Source organism: Neoarius graeffei, chromosome 4 (assembly GCF_027579695.1).
Source record: "Neoarius graeffei isolate fNeoGra1 chromosome 4, fNeoGra1.pri, whole genome shotgun sequence".
In the NCBI taxonomy this organism is placed as follows: Eukaryota; Metazoa; Chordata; class Actinopteri; order Siluriformes; family Ariidae; genus Neoarius; species Neoarius graeffei.
The window spans coordinates 64,865,135-64,883,258 of record NC_083572.1 but is presented as its reverse complement, the minus strand read 5'-3'; the positions used below and the strand labels follow the sequence as shown (position 1 = coordinate 64,883,258).

Below are 18,124 nucleotides of genomic sequence, written 5' to 3'. Positions count from 1 at the left end.
AAAATTGCTTTAGCATGACACAGTTTAAGTACTGTCACGCTAAGGCGGGTTCTAATTTAAGAAATGTGATTACAGCTTAAAGTTAATGGGAAAAGTTATAGACAGTTCTTCACAAACTTAATTGAATTCTGCAAAGTGTCAGAAAGATGTTGGTCCCCCAGTAACTGGGATTCTTTCACTTGTATTGTAAATACGTAGTTTTACTGAATTAAACATATCATATAATCATATTGATGACTACATTTATCAGCCCTCACAGAGGAAAAACTAATATTGCTTCCTTGTCATTTCCCCCCACACACATTTCACTCTTTTTCTTATAGTTTTCTCCCATTTATCCACTCCTAATTCCTTCTTTGTTCCTCTACTCATGCACAGAGACAAGCTACATCCACAGCCAGGGTTGGTGGTTCCATTTTTTGTCTCAGTTGCTCCTTCAGCCCATCAATTCTCCTTTTATTCTGTGGCTTTATTAAAAAAGGAGCAATTCTTCAGCCTTGGGAAAAAGGCTGGCTGGTGCTTTAGTTTGTTCTTAAACCATTTCAGCACCTCTGCCTCACCTCTCCTCTGCCACTCTTGCCTCTGGGCTTGTGCAGACTCCTCAGTTACCTTAGTGTGCATCTCTTCATATTTCACAAGAAGGTGTTTTATTTTTCATAAGGCCTTTCTCAGACTTTCAGAATAACAAGGGCAGATTTGTGTGATTAATTACTATGGAGCAGAACTGAACATCTGAGCATGCCTGAGGAACTGAGCTGTATGTCATTCTAATTCATATACAGTATATTGCTCAATTTTTATATAAAAACATGTAAATAATTTACTCATTCCAATACTAGGACCTGTGCATTTTTAGGATAAAATAGTCAAATTCATATACTATAAACCAGGCTGTCTTTAATAATGTCAGATTCATAATAGCGATCTCACCAGAGGAAAGGCATGGGAGATTTTGCCATCAGGAGGCAGTTTGGCTCCAAATCCATATGCTGGGAAGAGCTTGTCACTGTCATAGTCCTGAATAATCTCTCCAACTGCCTTCAATGCCATAGCGTAGGTGTTCATCTGATATGGACTCATGTAGTGCAGGGAGGTTGGCTGAGCTGGGTTACCTGAGATCACAGGGGGGAAAAAAAATCACAGCTAACTATCTGTAATAATGTGTTCCCAAAAATATCCACTCTTAATAAACCAGACAATCAGCTGATATTTAGCTGGAAATATGTTCAAGGGTTGCGTGAAAGGGGACAGTGCCAGGTTTTGTGAGAATATGAAATTTTATTAATGTCTATATTTAATGCTTAATGAATTCATTACTGTTTAATCAACGAAGTACTTTTGCACCTTCCAGGTCTTAATGAAAATGATTTAGGAATGAGAATATTAATGCTGAAGAAAGAAAAGAGTTGAGTTAGTGGAACCCCATTCATTGCTTAGCAAGTATTTCAGTTCACTACCTACTTTGTATTTCTTCTAAAGTTTCTTAGCTAAACATGTAGCAAAGATACTCAGCAGCCAGGAGGACAGGATTTCATAATTTATTAGATATATGAATGGTCGCTGTTTTAATAATAAAACTGTCAATCATTTCTCCTCTAAGATGTTAAAATAATGCTTAGTGTTAATAGACACTTACCATTTGATGCTGTGAAATCTATGGCCACAGTGAAGTTGAGCTGTGTCCTGTTGTGACCAAAGACAGTACAGATTATCACAAAAAAAAACCCATTAACCATTCTAACAGGTTTGTGAATCCTCATCCCTATGATACATAACTTCTCACATTATGGATTCTCAACCTTGGGGTTGTGACCACTTGAGATACAAATGGGGTTGGAGGAAGTTTTTAACTGTTAATTTATTGTTCTATGCTGGTAATGTGACTTACAGAATATTTTAAATTGGTAATTACACTTGTTTTAATTCTTCAAATATAACTTTTTATTTCATTAAAATTAGGCTTTTTATTTAATTTTGAGTTCCCATTTTACACCAGATTACAATGTGCTATTGTTCTCCTCAATGGTCAGGTTTGACTGATTATGGGAGCTGCATTACCATCTTAACATGGCGCCTGCCAGCAGCAGGTTAGCAAGCAGTCACACAACACATCTTTTTGGAGCTATTCAACTTTGTGAAAGTTCTAGCAGAATAGCATAGGGGTGAAAATCTTTTACAAGAAATCTCAGAAATCGGCATCCTGCGTACTAGATGCAAACATGGACCTCTGTAGGCTTTTATGCTTGACAAAACTGGTAAGCTTAACTGTTGATGTTGATCTATTTTTGTGAAGCAGGGATCAGTGCCCTTGTATAACTCATTACTAACAACCACATAGTTCGGTTTGAGTGGATGGTGGATTATGTGTTTGTGGCTGCTCTCTGGTGTGTGTTTGTCCAGTTGTTTGTGTTTGATCGCCACTGTTAAAAACGTGATTGAACCAGCAAATTACATTACATTACAGGCATATAGCAGACGCTCTTATCCAGAGCGACATACAACAAGTGTAAAAGTCAGGTAGAAGAAGTGCCCAACTTCTAGACAAAAAAGTTCTAGTGCCAAATGAACAAGTGACAGAATAACACCTAGTGTAAAAAGTAATCAGCAAACAGCCAAAGAAAACAAATCAACCATACAAATGAGCTGACAAATTGCAACTAAATAAAACCCCAATGGCTAACACCAAGTCATCATGACCAGGCTAGACAGTACACAGCCTGGGTTTGTCAAGATTTATTTTATAAGATCACTATGCGATTACACAATGGACAAGGAAGCAGATCTGTGAACAAGATTACCACTCTAAAGATGCTGTTATTTCATTTGTCTGCTTCACCTTCCTCACCAGCCTAACACAAACCCTCACTGCCTGGATTTACATCCCCTTCATCTGGTGATCCTCACATCACTGCCCAGCATGTGTCAAGTCCTCCATCGACTGCGACACACTTCATTAACTGCCTTGTTTCACTATCGATCTCAGATTCCATCTCAGCCAAAATAACTCTTTTTAAAGCAAGGTTTCTAGCAAATAACCACAAGTTGGCCTAGTGGTCAGCGTGTTCGCCTCTCGACTGGGCGATCGAGAGTTCTACTTGTGGTTGGGTCATACTAAAGACCATCATAAAAATGGTGCCATCTGGCAAGGCATGCTGCAATACCGATGCGAGTAGTGAGTCAAACTCTTGTGGTTACCAGAGGACTAGCCTCCCACTGTAACCCTAGCCTAGCTATATGAGAGGCTGAGGGCTACTGAAACAGATATTGGCACCGCACCCATGTGCCTCAAGAGCTGGTTAGCACTGGGACAGGAGACTGCCTGGAAAGACCAGATCCTGGAGGGACTTTGACTGACTTTTTTTCCTAGCAAATAAGTTTTATTTTTATTATTTTATTTCCCATGGCTGGATTTTCTTTTTGTGACTGATACTTGGCTCAGTTTGATTATTTAAGACCTCTTGTTGAACTTTTTTCCAGTGACTATAACTTTTGCACCCAGGACCATGGGTAGAGGTGAGTGTGGTAGTGGGGGCATGGATGATGGATTGAGGAAAGAGACAAGTAGAGTGAGTCGGTAATGAATGAGTGACTACACCCAAGTGTGATGAACTTTAATACGATGTTGAATTTATACCCTGTCTATCTTGCAGTGAGCTGCTGAACACTAGACAGAGAATCAGTGTATTGTAGCTTCCTGACTAGTTGAGTTCTATTGAGTTCTGTCCTGTTTTATTTTCATTTCCTGTAAAGAAAGGCTCCATTCTGAAAAGCACAGGGCTCAAGTAAAAAAAAAAAAAGAAAAGAAATCCAGCACTGCTCTCTCTCTCTCTCTCCTGCCAGTCACAGCAATTCTAGCTAATTGCAGGCATCTGTGAGCTCATGTACTGTATGTGGAAGAGGGTAGATAGCACTTTCCCTCTAATGTGTTATGCTGCCCTGTGATGCAGCATGAGCAGCAGTTCGAAAAGATGTAGTTGGCAAGTTTCATATTTCTTGAAGGAAGAAATCTCCGACCAGATTTTGAAAGAAACTTTGGCTGCCTATCAGTGGTCTATAAAAATATGTGCAGCAAAATACATCTATGGCATTATTATTATTATTATTATTATTATTATTTTTAATGTTCAGGCTTTCCTGTGACAGCAGGATTCAGTATTTCCTTTCCTTTTTTGGTTCCCACCTCTGATTTCACCTTTGGTCCATGATCTCCCTGACTTACCTTTATGTCCTAAAGCAATTTGAGCCTGTATTACTCTTCTATCTGACAGATTCAATCTTGCATATGAGACCTACTACTCGTCCCTTGGATGTAGTCCTTATACCTCTACCTAGAGACATGTCACATACTGTCAGTCTTAGTATTCTATTCATAATAGCATCTGCCTAGCCAGTGGCACCATTCTTTTTTATTTTAAACATGCAATCGCCCTGCTTCTTATCATGTCTTAAACTTATCTAATTTTTAGGCAAAAATAATATTTTGGGGAAATTCCAGTCCAGGTTTTGAGCACACCATAAGATAGAACCTAGTCTCTTCAAGATCATTTTACTGGACCTCAGTGGGCTTAATGTGTTTATTATATACAGTATATTGAATTTATCTGAGCTGAGATATTCTCTGAGTTTAATCTATAAATATTTGTTAAGATCTACTCATTTTGTAACTGCGAGTTGGCCTAGTGGTTAGCGTGTCCACCTCTCGATCGGGAGTTCCACTCATGGTCGGGTCATACCAAAGACCATCATAAAAACGGTACCTACTACTGTCTGGTAAGGCACGCTGCAATACAGATGCGAGTGGGGAGTCAAACTCTTGTGGTTACCAGAGGACTAGCCCCCAACTGTAACCCTAGCTGTATAGGTGAGAGGCTGAGGGCTTTGGAAATGGAGATCGGCACTGCCCAATGCACCTTAAGGGCCTGGGTAGTACACCACTGGTCAAACTCAGAACCATGTCAGATATGAAGAACTGAGACCTTTAAATAACTGTTCTGACACACAGGATGCATCCTTCAGATATAACTTTTTTTTTTTCAGATGCCCAAATCAGCAAAGATTTATTTTGCATTTCAGTTTTCACTCCTAAGACTAAACTCAGCCCACTGCTTTCATAACCAAAAAAAAGAAAAGACAGCAGGCAAATAGAGTTTAATTTTTAAAAAAAAAATGTAGTAGAACGCCAGACTGCCAAAATGAACCTTAAGTGCAAGCATGTGCAATTGTTCTGCACAAACAAATTAGTGACACTTCATGGACTGAAAGAAAAGCGGGACCTGAGACAGGCTGTAAACAAATCATGAGGTATGAGCGCTCTACTTACCCTCCTCTGATGAAGTCTACAAACGTGTATTCAGATTCAACTTTAAAGGAAAGCAATGTCACCTTCAGAGAGAGAAAGGAAATTATATTGAGCCACAGACACTCACACACCTTTGTACACACACCCAAAATGAAAGCAGAACCAAAATGAAAGTATAAACAGGTACTTACTGTGCCGGAATTTACATATTTTTTCTTCTTTCCTTTCTTTTTTGGATTTAAAACCTATACATAGGTAATAAGAGATATATGTATTCAATCAATAGACGATGCATTCCCAAATCTAAAACTATCCAGAAATCCAGTTAATAAAGTTAACCCAGGTTAATCCACCTCCATGTCTCCAATTCAAATTTTGGGAATAAGATGGGTTTTCTGTTAATAAATTAATATGTAATAATTTCCTAGAGGGTATAAGTAATCATTTGCTGTTGGGAAGTGAGTGCTTGGCACTACCATTATGAATCTGAGTTTATAATATGACTGAGAGAGAATTACAATGTGGAGCCTGCAGCCAGCTTCATGTCCACACTTACCTCATACACATTAAACTGGCTCTGACCTCGGGACAGCTCTCTGTAGCTCGTGGTGAACTCGCCAATAAAGTCATGACTGCAAAAGAAAGAGAGAGGGAGAGATTTTTCTATCTTATGTTGAAACACAATCACACTCAGTCTTTCATTGTTTTAAGGTATGTTTTCAGAATTGTAAAAATTACGTTCCCATCCATCTCTAAAACAGCCCTAGACTATTTAAATGTATTGGATGAGCCTCACTCACAAGTGTGGATTTTGTGGTTTTTGTTTGTTTTACAAAAACTGTAGCACATACATACATACATACATACACACATACACACACACCTATATATATATACACACACACATACATACATATATGGTTACCCTACGTTCACACCAAAAGCAGCAAGAGTGTCAAAACGACCAGTAGTCCTTCATTTTCTCTGAGAGCCAGTGTCTCTCACCAGCGAGCAGCGGCATGATCGCTGGTGGTATGTCTTGGACAGTGGGGGCATCAAAATAAAGTTGACATTCAGGCAACTTTATGGTAATGAGCTATGACACAGTTCAGCGGCAACCAATTGGAATTTAGAAGAATCCTAAAGAACACAGTCATCTAAATTTTGGTTCCGTTCAAACGTACTAAGTGGGGGGCTAGTCCTCTGGTAACCAAGAGAGTTTGACTTCCCACTCACATCTGTATTGCAGCGTGCCTTGCCAGATGGAAGTAAGTACCATTTTTATGATGGTCTTTGGTATGACCCGACCGTGAGGAGAACTCACGATCTCCCAATCAAGAGGCAGACATGCTAACCACTAGGCCACTCACCAGTTTCTAGGTTTTCTGGTTCCTAGGTACAGTGGAGGATAAATTAATCACTGCAGTAATGGGTTTCCATCTATCCATCCATCCATTATCTGTAGCCACTTATCCTGTTCTACAGGGTCGCAGGCAAGCTGGATGAGAGGTGGGTACACCCTAGACAAGTCGCCAAGTTATTGCAGGGCTGACACAGAGACAAACAACCACTCACACCTACACAGCAAATTCCTCAGTGTTGAATTAACACTTTCAGAGTTAATTTGTGTCCAATTGGACCTATATAAACACAGTAGGGTGTTAAATCAACACTCTGGGTGTTAATTCAATACTGGGGATTTTGCCGTGTACGGTTAATTTAGAGCCACCAATTAACCTAACTGCATGTCTTTGGACTGTGGGGGAAACCAGAGCACCTGGAGGAAACCCATGCGGACACGGGGAGACCATGCAAACTCCGCACAGAAAGGCCCTCGCCGGCCGCTGGGCTCGAACCCAGGATGTTCTTGCTGTGAGGCAACATTGCTAACCACTACACCATTGTGCCGCCGTAATGGGTTTGCCCATTATTTATAATGTGTCCCTGTTTCATCCAGGGACATAGATAAAAAAATGAATAAACTGCATGTTGAAATTTGACTTAGCATCAACACAAAAATCACACCACACGAATGGCTTTTAATTAGTTTTTCATTAGTTTATTTTCTTACCAAATGTGTAATAATAATTGTTTATTATTTTCCTTCACTGATCAATTTCTTACCTTCGCATTTGAAAGATTTCATGAGGTTAGCTTATATCCTACTTATTTTCAGTCAGCACAAAGATGCCGGTTGGCATGTCTCTTTGCTTTGCTGCCCCTTTAAATAAGGTTTGCAAGGTAAAGCATTCTGAATGAATTTGTAGCTGCTTATTTCATCTATGTCACAGAGCATCCATGAACTTACCAGCATCGCTGGTAGAGCAGCCAGAGCAAATTTTATTGCTCTTGCCACGTTTGGTGTGAATTTACTATTGGTTTTGGGTGTAGATATAGCATTAACTAGCAACATTTATAATTATGACAGCAGATACTAAGTGTATGTGTGTCTGAAAGCTGTGTGTGTCAGCATTGATTACTACCCACTCATTGCTCCCTGTCTTTTTTTTTTAATGTCACACATAGCGTTCCTTCCAGCAGCCCTAACCTGAGCATAACCTACACTTCCTGCCTTCCTTCTTCTTGTTTAAAAAGACATGTAAAGTGATCACTTGTCTCTGTTGAGCACTGAGGCCCTCATGCTGGCATTTCTCAGACTTTCAGTTTGTCCTGGCTCTAGAGGGAAATCAATCTATGAAGTGATATCTGCTGAAGAGTAAATAAAATTACCTGCCATCTCGATCCCAGTCATACACATCTACCTTAACAGTTCTGCAGGGAGAGAAGAGATATGAGGGAGGATGGAGATGAAGAAAAGGAAAGGAAAAAAGAAAAGTGAGAGGTTGCAATCACAGAAAGCCAAGTGCAACACAGTTATTTTCAGCATTTTTAAAAGCCTGCTCTAATGATGAAAACAAACACACAGAAGGGCATATTTTGAGCATTTTGCTTTTATTTAAATTTCACTCACATTAATTCTGGGTGAAATTGATAACTGTAGACAATAGCAGAGAAATCACAGAGGCCCACATTATGCGGACATTATCCACTGAAAGTGCACACCAAAAGTACCTTTCAAGGTCATCCTGAACAATTTGGCATAATTTAGTTTTGCATCTGAAAAGTACAAACACTTCAATTATATGTAGGAGAGATTGAAACCCTTGGCTGCATGCATATTTTCTAAATATTTCACAGGAATGTCATTGTCCCTAATATCCTTAAGGTCTAAATCTCAACTTGAAGTGCAGTAACACTAGTTTGGGCCTGACGTGCCCTTGTGCAAGTTTAGTAAAGAGGTATGGGGCTCTTTTCACACTGATACTGGAGCTTGCCTGAGGGTAGGGTTATGAGGTTGAGAGTAAGCCGAGTACAGGCAATGGTGCTTTCTTGGTCAGCAAGTTCAAGCAAACATGCTTAATATAATTTAGTATAAATATGGAGGTGATTATAGAAAATCGCGTGTGCTGATTGGCCGAGAGATTTGGATTATTTCTCGATAATCACCTTGGGCAACTCGGCAAAATGGCGGCCAAGCACTTCGTCACCGTAAGTGAGAAAGAATTAGATATTCATCTCATCTCATTATCTCTAGCCGCTTTATCCTTCTACAGGGTCGCAGGCAAGCTGGAGCCTATCCCAGCTGACTACGGGCGAAAGGCGGGGTACACCCTGGACAAGTCGCCAGGTCATCACAGGGCTGACACATAGACACAGACAACCATTCACACTCACATTCACACCTACGGTCAATTTAGAGTCACCAGTTAACCTAACCTGCATGTCTTTGGACTGTGGGGGAAACCGGAGCACCCGGAGGAAACCCACGCGGACACGGGGAGAACATGCAAACTCCACACAGAAAGGCCCTCGCCGGCCCCGGGGCTCGAACCCAGGACCTTCTTGCTGTGAGGCGACAGCGCTAACCACTACACCACCGTGCCGCCCAGAATTAGATATTATGAAAGAAAATGCTGTTCCTAAAAGCACTAAAGATGCTACAAAGTTTGGTCTAAAACTATTCAAAAGGTAAGGTGGAATTGTGATTTATTTTATCTATTTCAAAACAAAGTATTTTACGTGACTCGGCAACAATAAGTGACAAGTCTGCGCACCATTATTACATTTGCATGCCGCTTTTGAAGATGGAAAATTTCAATATTTGAAATAAATGTTTTTTTTAATATGATATTTTTTTTAATTATCACCGGTGTATTTATACTAAAACAATTATCCGCCTCAGGCTCAGTGAATAATAATCTCGACTTCGTCTCGGTTATTATTCACCGATATTCACCTCACCTTCAACAAAAAAATTTTAAATAATGACAGCTTCATAAAATCTACTGTTCTGTGCCGAGTTTCCCAAAAGCATCGTAGCACAAAGATCATTGTTAAATAGTAGTGCGAGCAGCACAATGAACACTCTCTCTCCTAGTTAAGATGCTCTTAGCATTAAGAGGCTTTTGGGAAACCCAACATTGTTCTGTCTTGTGTATATAACTCAAAACATTCAGTTTCAAGTGATAAAAACTTAACTTTAGTCGTTAAGTTCACTTCCAAGACAGTTAATATTCGTGAAAGCATTATCTTTTGTAATTAAAACCATGTATTAGGAAGCTAGCTGACATTACATTTACTGTTACAGTACCAGTCAAAAGTTTGGAAACACCATTCATCCATTATCTGTAGCCGCTTATCCTGTGCAGAGTCGTGGGCAAGCTGGAGCCTATCCCAGCTGACTATGGGCGAGAGGTGGGGTACACCCTGGACAAGTCGCCAGGTCATCGCAGGGCTGACACATAGAGACAAACAACTATTCACACTCACACCTACGGTCAATTTAGAGTCACCAGTTAACCTAACCTGCATGTCTTTGGACTGTGGGGGAAACCGGAGCACCCGGAGGAAACCCACGCGGACACGGGGAGAACATGCAAATTCCACACAGAAAGGCCCCCATCAGCCACTGGGCTCAAACCCAGAACCTTATTGCTGTGAGGTGACAGTGCTAACCACTACACCACCGTGCTGTGTTTGGAAACACCTAATTCATTGTTTTTTCTTTATTTTTATTAATTAAAAGACACTTCATTTCTTAAAGTAATGGTGGATGTCATTTCTCTTTACTTAGTTGAGCAGTTCTTGACATAATATGGATTACTACAGTTGTGGAATAGAGCTATTTACTGTATTTTTATTATTTATTATTTACTGTTTGATGTCAAATGCATTAAAGTGGCAAGAAATTCCCCTAATTAACTTTTGATGAGGCACCTGTTAATTGAAAAGCATTCCAGGTGACTACCTCATGAAGCTGGTTAAGTGAATGCCAATAGTGTGCAAAGCATCAAGGTAAACAGTGGCTACTTTGAAGAATCTAAAATATGACACATATTTTATTTTTTAAACACTTTTTTTGTTTGCTACATAATTCCATACATGTTCCATGTGTTATTTCATAGTTATGATGTCTTCAGAATTGTTCTACAATGTAGAAAATAGTCACAATACAGAAAACCCAATGAATGAGTAGGGGTGTACAAACTTTTGACTGGTATGTGGCAGCGGGGGCGTGGTCAAGCGCCGGTCTGTGACAGGAGGACGGAGCCAGGGAAGGTGAGTGGCAGAATCGCTACACCTGACGGTGATTAACCTGTGTTTTGTGTGTTTTCCCAGTAACCGCTCCCTATTTAAGGAGGCAGAGGGAGAGCAGAGGGAGCGCAACCCGGGACCAGAACACCGAGTGTGTGTGTTTACGGCGCTTCCTGGAAACCGGCGATTAGACTGAAAAGTTGAGAAATAAAAGCCGTGTCTATATTTAAAGCGTTGTCCTGCCGTCCTCTGTGCTCCACCCACACGCCGAAAGCGCTACAGTGGTGCTGAAACCCGGGATAAGGTGGCGCACCCAGCTTGCAGTCCCATGGAATCCTCCCCGTTCGCGGACTTGGTCCACGCCCTCGCCACGGCTCAGCAAAGCCAGCACCAGGCACTCATCACGCTCTGAAAGGAGCAGGAGCGCTGCTTCGAAGCCCTGGTGCTGGCCCAGCAGGAAGATCGTGAGGCGTTCCGGCATCTCCTCGCGTCGGCGGGGTCCACCAGCGCCCCGGCCGCGGGCCCGTCTCCCCTCACCATGACCAAGATGGGCCCGCAGGACGACCCCGAGGCGTTTATCGCCTTGTTCGAGCAGGTCACCGAAGCCTCGGTGTGGCCGATGGAGCAGCGCGCGGTGCGCCTCCTCCCCCTCCTGACGGGAGAGGCGCAGCTGGCCGCACTACAGCTCCCCGCCGACCGCCGGCTGGCCTACGCGGACCTTCGCCGGGCCGTCCTCCAGCGCGTGAAGCGCACGCCCGAACAACAGCGCCAGCGCTTCCGCGCGCTGTGGATGGAGGAAGTCGGCCGGCCGTTCGCGTTCGGCCAGCAGCTCCGGGACGCCTGCTGGCGGTGGCTGAGGGCCGACGATCGTGACGCCGAGGGAATCATCGATCAGGTGGTGCTGGAGCAATTCATCGCCCGCTTACCAGCCGGAACCGCGGAGTGGGTCCAGTGCCACCGCCCGGTGTCGCTGGATCAGGCCGTAGGACTGGCGGAGGATCATTTGGCGGCTGTTCCGGTGGCAGGACGACCGACGACGTCGTCTCTTCTCTCCTCTTCTCTCTCTCTTCCTCCCCCCCCTGCTGTGTCCCGTCCTCGCCCCATTCCCCCACCATGGAGGCGGGGGCCGGCTCCACCCCAGCCGGCCCGCCGCACCCGTGGTGCCCTCCCGTTTCTCCCTTCTGTGTCTGTCTCTCCCCCCCCCCCTCAGGTGAGTGAGCCCCAGAGCACAGCTGCAGAGGGAAGGCCCAGGCCGGTTTGCTGGCGCTGCGGGGAACCGGGCCACCTGCAGCAACAGTGCGCAGCAATGGAGGTGGGCACGGTGGTGCAGATCCCTGATGTGCCAGAGGCTGCCCTCGATCAGGCCGGAGCGTATCGCATACCGGTGAGTGTACAAGGGGCTACATATCAGGCGTTGATGGATTCGGGTTGCAATCAGACCTCAATCCGCCAAAGCCTGGTGCAAGACGAGGCATTGGGGGGAGCACAGGGAGTGAAGGTGTTGTGTGTGCACGGGGATGTTCACAGCTACCCTTTGGTGTCGGTCCACATATATTTCAGAGGGGAAAAATCTATAGTAAAGGCGGCGGTTAATCCTCGCCTTACCCACTCTTTAATTTTGGGTACTGATTGGCCGGGATTTCAGGGTTTGATGACGCGCCTAGTAAAGAGTGGGTCCTGCCATTTGACAGGGGGAGGTCCCGGTGTCGCTTTGGCTGGAGCTGCGGTCGCAGAGCCGTCTACGTCATCTCCGCGACAGAGCGAGGAGCCGCCGGCTCCTCCTCTTTCTGTTGGGGAATCCCTCGCGGATTTCCCACTAGAACAATCGCGAGATGAGACTCTGCGACACGTGTTTGACCAAGTGAGAGTAATCGATGGTCAAACGCTCCAGCCGAAAGCCACCCCATCCTTCCCCTATTTTTCCATTTTGAAGGATAGATTATACCGAGTGACGCAGGACACTCAGACAAAAGAGCGAGTCACACAGTTATTAATTCCAAAGAGCCGCTGGGAATTGGTATTCCAGGCGGCTCACTTTAATCCCATGGCTGGACACCTAGGGCAGGATAAGACACTAGCCCGGATAATGGCCCGATTTTATTGGCCAGGTATTCGCGGCGACGTCCGTAAGTGGTGTACGGCGTGCCGCGAATGCCAGTTAGTAAATCCAGCGGCCATTCCAAAAGTGCCCTTGCGCCCCCTACCATTAATCGAGACCCCGTTTGAAAGAATTGGGATGGATCTCATCAGGCCATTAGATTGGTCAACACGAGGGTACCGCTTTATATTAGTTCTGGTGGACTATGCAACGCGATACCCGGAAGCGGTGCCTCTTCGCAATATCTCAGCATGCAGTATTGCAGAGGCCCTCTTCCACGTCATCTCCCGGGTTGGAATCCCGAAAGAGATTCTGACTGACCAAGGCACCTCATTTATGTCACGAACACTGAGCGAACTGTATGGGCTATTAGGTATTAAGCCGATCCGCACCAGCGTTTATCACCCACAAACGGACGGCTTAGTCGAACGGTTCAATCGCACCCTCAAAAATATAATCAAAAAATTCGTAAGTGAGGACGCACGTAACTGGGATAAGTGGCTCGAACCCTTGTTGTTTGCAGTGCGAGAGGTCCCCCAAGCCTCCACGGGGTTCTCCCCGTTTGAATTATTATATGGGCGTAAGCCGCGCGGCATCTTAGATGTACTGCGGGAAAATTGGGAGGAGGGACCTTCACAGAGTAAGAACGAAATTCAGTACGTTATGGACCTGCGCGCAAAACTCCACACGCTCACCCACCTAACTCAGGAGAATTTGCGGCAGGCCCAGGAACGGCAAGCCCGCCTGTACAACAAGGGCACGCGCCTTAGAGAGTTCACTCCGGGAGATAAGGTACTCGTCCTGTTGCCCACGTCGAGCTCCAAATTAATCGCCAAGTGGCAAGGACCCTTTGAGGTCACACGGCGAGTCGGGGACGTCGACTATGAGGTTAGGCGAACAGACAGGAAGGGGGCACTACAGATCTACCACCTCAATCTACTTAAACTCTGGAACGAGGAGGTCCCCGTGGCGTTGGTGTCGGTAGTTCCAGAGAAGGTGGAGCTGGGGCCGGAGGTTCAAAAAGGGACATTGGCATCACGTACCTCTCCGGTCCCCTGTGCAGACCACCTCTCCCCGACCCAACTCACGGAGGTCGCCCAGTTGCAGGCCGAGTTTTCGGATGTGTTCTTGCCCCTGCCCGGTCGCACTAACCTCATAGAACACCACATAGAGACGCCCCCGGGGGTGGTAGTGCGTAGCCGCCCTTATAGGCTACCCGAACACAAAAAAAAGGTGGTTCGGGAAGAACTTCAGGCCATGCTCGAAATGGGCATCGTCGAGGAGTCCCACAGTGACTGGAGCAGCCCGGTGGTCTTGGTTCCCAAGGCCGACAGGTCGGTCCGGTTCTGTGTGGACTATAGAAAAGTCAACGCGGTGTCTAAATTCGACGCATACCCAATGCCTCGTATTGATGAGCTGCTCGATCGACTAGGCACGGCTCGCTTTTACTCGACACTGGATTTGACGAAGGGATATTGGCAGATCCCCTTGACTCCATTATCCCGGGAGAAAACGGCCTTTTCCACACCGTTTGGCTTACACCAGTTCGTCACACTTCCGCTTGGGCTGTTTGGGGCGCCCGCTACGTTTCAGCGGCTGATGGACAGGGTCCTCCGGCCCCACGCCACCTATGCGGCCGCTTATCTCGACGATATTATCATTTATAGTAATGACTGGCAGCGGCACCTGCAACACCTGAGGGCCGTCCTTAGGTCGCTGAGGCGGGCAGGCCTCACTGCCAACCCGAAGAAGTGTGCGATTGGGCGGGTGGAAGTACGGTATCTGGGCTTCCACTTGGGCAACAGGCAGGTGCGTCCCCAAATTAATAAGACAGCAGCGATTGCGGCCTGCCCGAGGCCCAAGACCAAAAAGGGGGTGAGACAGTTCCTGGGGCTGGCTGGCTACTATCGTAGGTTTATACCTAATTATTCGGACGTCACCAGCCCGCTGACTGACCTCACTAAAAAGGGGGCGCCAGATCCGGTCCAGTGGACGGAGCAGTGCCAGCGGGCTTTCTCTGAGGTAAAGGCTGCACTGTGTGGGGGGCCACTTTTACACTCCCCTGACTTCTCTCTCCCTTTTATGTTGCAGACGGATGCGTCGGACAGAGGGCTGGGGGCCGTTTTGTCCCAGCAGGTGGAGGGGGAGGATCGGCCCATCCTGTATATCAGTCGGAAGCTGTCGGTGCGTGAGGGGCGCTACAGCACGATTGAGAAGGAATGCCTGGCGATCAAGTGGGCGGTCCTCGCCCTCCGTTATTACCTGCTGGGGCACCCTTTCACCCTCTGTTCGGACCACGCGCCCCTCCAGTGGCTCCACCGCATGAAGGATGCCAACGCGCGGATCACCCGTTGGTATCTGGCACTCCAACCCTTCAACTTCAAGGTGGTCCACAGGCCGGGGGCGCAGATGGTCGTGGCGGACTTCCTCTTCCGTCAAGGGGGGGGGGGGGGGGGGGGAGTCGGCTGCAGGCCGGACAGGCGCCCGGCCTGAGTCGGGCGGTGGGGGTATGTGGCAGCGGGGGCGTGGTCAAGCGCCGGTCTGTGACAGGAGGGCGGAGCCAGGGAAGGTGAGTGGCAGAATCGCTACACCTGACGGTGATTAACCTGTGTTTTGTGTGTTTTCCCAGTAACCGCTCCCTATTTAAGGAGGCAGAGGAAGAGCAGAGGGAGCGCAACCCGGGACCAGAACACCGAGTGTGTGTGTGTTTACGGCGCTTCCTGGAAACCGGCGATTAGACTGAAAAGTTGAGAAATAAAAGCCGTGTCTATATTTAAAGCGTTGTCCTGCCGTCCTCTGTGCTCCACCCACACGCCGAAAGCGCTACATGGTACTGTATGTCATTAAAAATCACTGATTCGATAAGACATTGGCTAATATTGTTTTCGCCAATGTTGCTAGGAAGTGTTAGCCGTCCCGCTCCCAGAATGTGTGACAGAGAGAGACCAGTCTACAGAGTGGAGGGTGAGTAAATGAAATGGGTGTAAATAGTATCCATGTCTGTTTTCACCTGGGTGCAAATAGTTGCTGTCTTTCTAGTCATCTGGGTGAAAGAAGATTGCACCAAAAATAAATATGAAACAAAAGTGTGGCTTTGGTAATATGACATTCATCTCTTATTTACAACACAGGCTAATGAATATTTGTCTTCACAAAAATCTCAATTATGTGAAAGGGCTTTGTGTGCTTATTCCTATAATTACTGTTTAAATTACTTATAACGAACAAAAAGATATAAGGCATATTGGGTTTTAAAATCCACACTATAACTGTTTTGCTGTAAAACTAAAATAAATGGGACTTGGTGAACTGTTCAACAGCGGGGAGCATGAGGTTTAACTAGAGTAGCTCACCTGTCATAGTCACCGTTACACAGCGCACGCACAGGGATGGTGAAGGGTTGCCACACTGGGTTCAGCGTGTTCTTGATCACCTCTGTCTTATGACAGATAGTGAACCTGCAGCATGGGACACAGAATATTCCTTATACCGTAAATGACTGACTTTAATACTCATGTCCAGGAATCTAGAATAGCGTCTTCACATATTTATTTACAACCCCAAATCAGAAAAATTGGGATGGTATGGAAAATCCAGATTAAAAAAAAAAAAGCAGTCATTTCTAAATTTACTTTGACTTGTATTTCACTGCAGACAGCATAAACCCAAGACATTTCAAGTTTTGTTTGGTCAACTTCATTACATTTTTAATATACATCCAATTCCTGCATTTCAGGCTTGCAGTACAGTCCAAAAACGGTTGCGGCGGGGAAATTTAGGGCTGGTAATGAGGTAAAACATTTAAATAACAAGTGTTGCCAGGCAAAACAAACCTCGCCGGTAGCACTTATGATAAATATGAAGGAAGATATCATGAAAAAACGATTTTGACCTTTTTGGTGACCTTGACCTTGATTTTGACCTTGTGTGTGAACATACCTGGCCAATAAACATGGTTGATTCTGATTCTTATTTGCACACAGTAATGCTCTCAGCCAATCAGAACACATCTGAATGAATATGAAGAAAGATATCGTGAAAAAATGATTTTGACCTTTTTGGTGGCCTTGACTGGATGACTCTCAAAATTGTGGAGGTTCTATTTGAGACCAGTGCCCATCTATCCTGAAAGTTTCATGGAGACTGGTCCAGCCGTTTTCCCGTTATATCATTAACAAAGAAACAAACAAAGAAACCCCACCGAAAACAATACCTCGCCCAATGGTGGACTCTGTCCTGGGCGGGGTAATGATGTGATTTGAAACAGGTGATGTGAACAAGTGACTGTAATCATGATTTGGTACAAAATCAGTATCCAGGAAAGGCCTAGTCTTTGAGGAGGAAAGATGGGCTGAGGATCTCCAGTTTATCAGAAAATGCATCAGAAGATTATTGAAATGTTTAAAAACAATGTCCAGAAGCGCCATCGGCTTCTATGGGCTCAGAGGCATCTGGGATGGACCATCACACAGTGGAAATGTGTATTGTGGCCAGATTAATCAGTATTCCAGGTCTTTTTTGTAAGAACTGGATGCTGTGTGCTCTGGACCAAAGCCAAAAAGGACCACCCACACTGTTACCAGCAACAAGTCCAAAAGCCAGCATCTGTCATGGTATGGGGTTGTGTCAGTGCCCTTGGCAAAGTTAACTTACACTTCTGTGATGGCAGCATTAATGCAGAAAAGTACAATGGGATATTGAAGCAACATATGCTGCCTTCAAGATGACATCTTTTCCACAAGACACTGCAAAACCACATTCTGCACATATTGCAAAGGCATTGCTGTGGAAGAAGAGGGTGCCTGTCCTCTCTGTCTCCAATAGAGAATGTGTGGTGAATTTTGAAACAAACTATGACAACAACATCCCCATACTCTTGCACACCTTAAGACCTGTTTGCAGCAAGAATGGGACAAAAGAACACCTGAAATGCTTCAACACTTGGTGTCTTCAGTCCCTAAACATCTTCGAAGTGTTGTGAGAAGGAATGGTAACATTACAAAGTGGTAAATGCTTTACTGGCCCAACTTTTTTTGAAATGTGTTGCAAGATTAAAATTGAAATGTGTTTATTTAAAGAAAAAACAGCAATAAAGTTCATAAGGTAAAACATAAAATAATGTGCTGCTGTAT

The 18,124-nt window shown here is 44.9% G+C and overlaps 1 protein-coding gene across 1 annotated transcript in view; it reads right to left on the bottom strand.

Annotated features, from left to right (window-relative positions):
* LOC132885144 (copine-9-like) overlaps window positions 1-18,124 on the bottom strand; it is a 246,495-nt gene that overhangs the window by 31,659 nt on the left and 196,712 nt on the right. The window contains exons 10-16 of the mRNA XM_060919485.1: window positions 16,346-16,450; window positions 8,030-8,071; window positions 5,856-5,931; window positions 5,491-5,544; window positions 5,321-5,382; window positions 1,637-1,683; window positions 931-1,112 (exon numbers count right to left, since the gene is read on the bottom strand). Coding sequence (XP_060775468.1) covers window positions 931-1,112; window positions 1,637-1,683; window positions 5,321-5,382; window positions 5,491-5,544; window positions 5,856-5,931; window positions 8,030-8,071; window positions 16,346-16,450 — 568 coding nt within the window. The remainder of the gene's footprint in view (window positions 1-930; window positions 1,113-1,636; window positions 1,684-5,320; window positions 5,383-5,490; window positions 5,545-5,855; window positions 5,932-8,029; window positions 8,072-16,345; window positions 16,451-18,124) is intronic.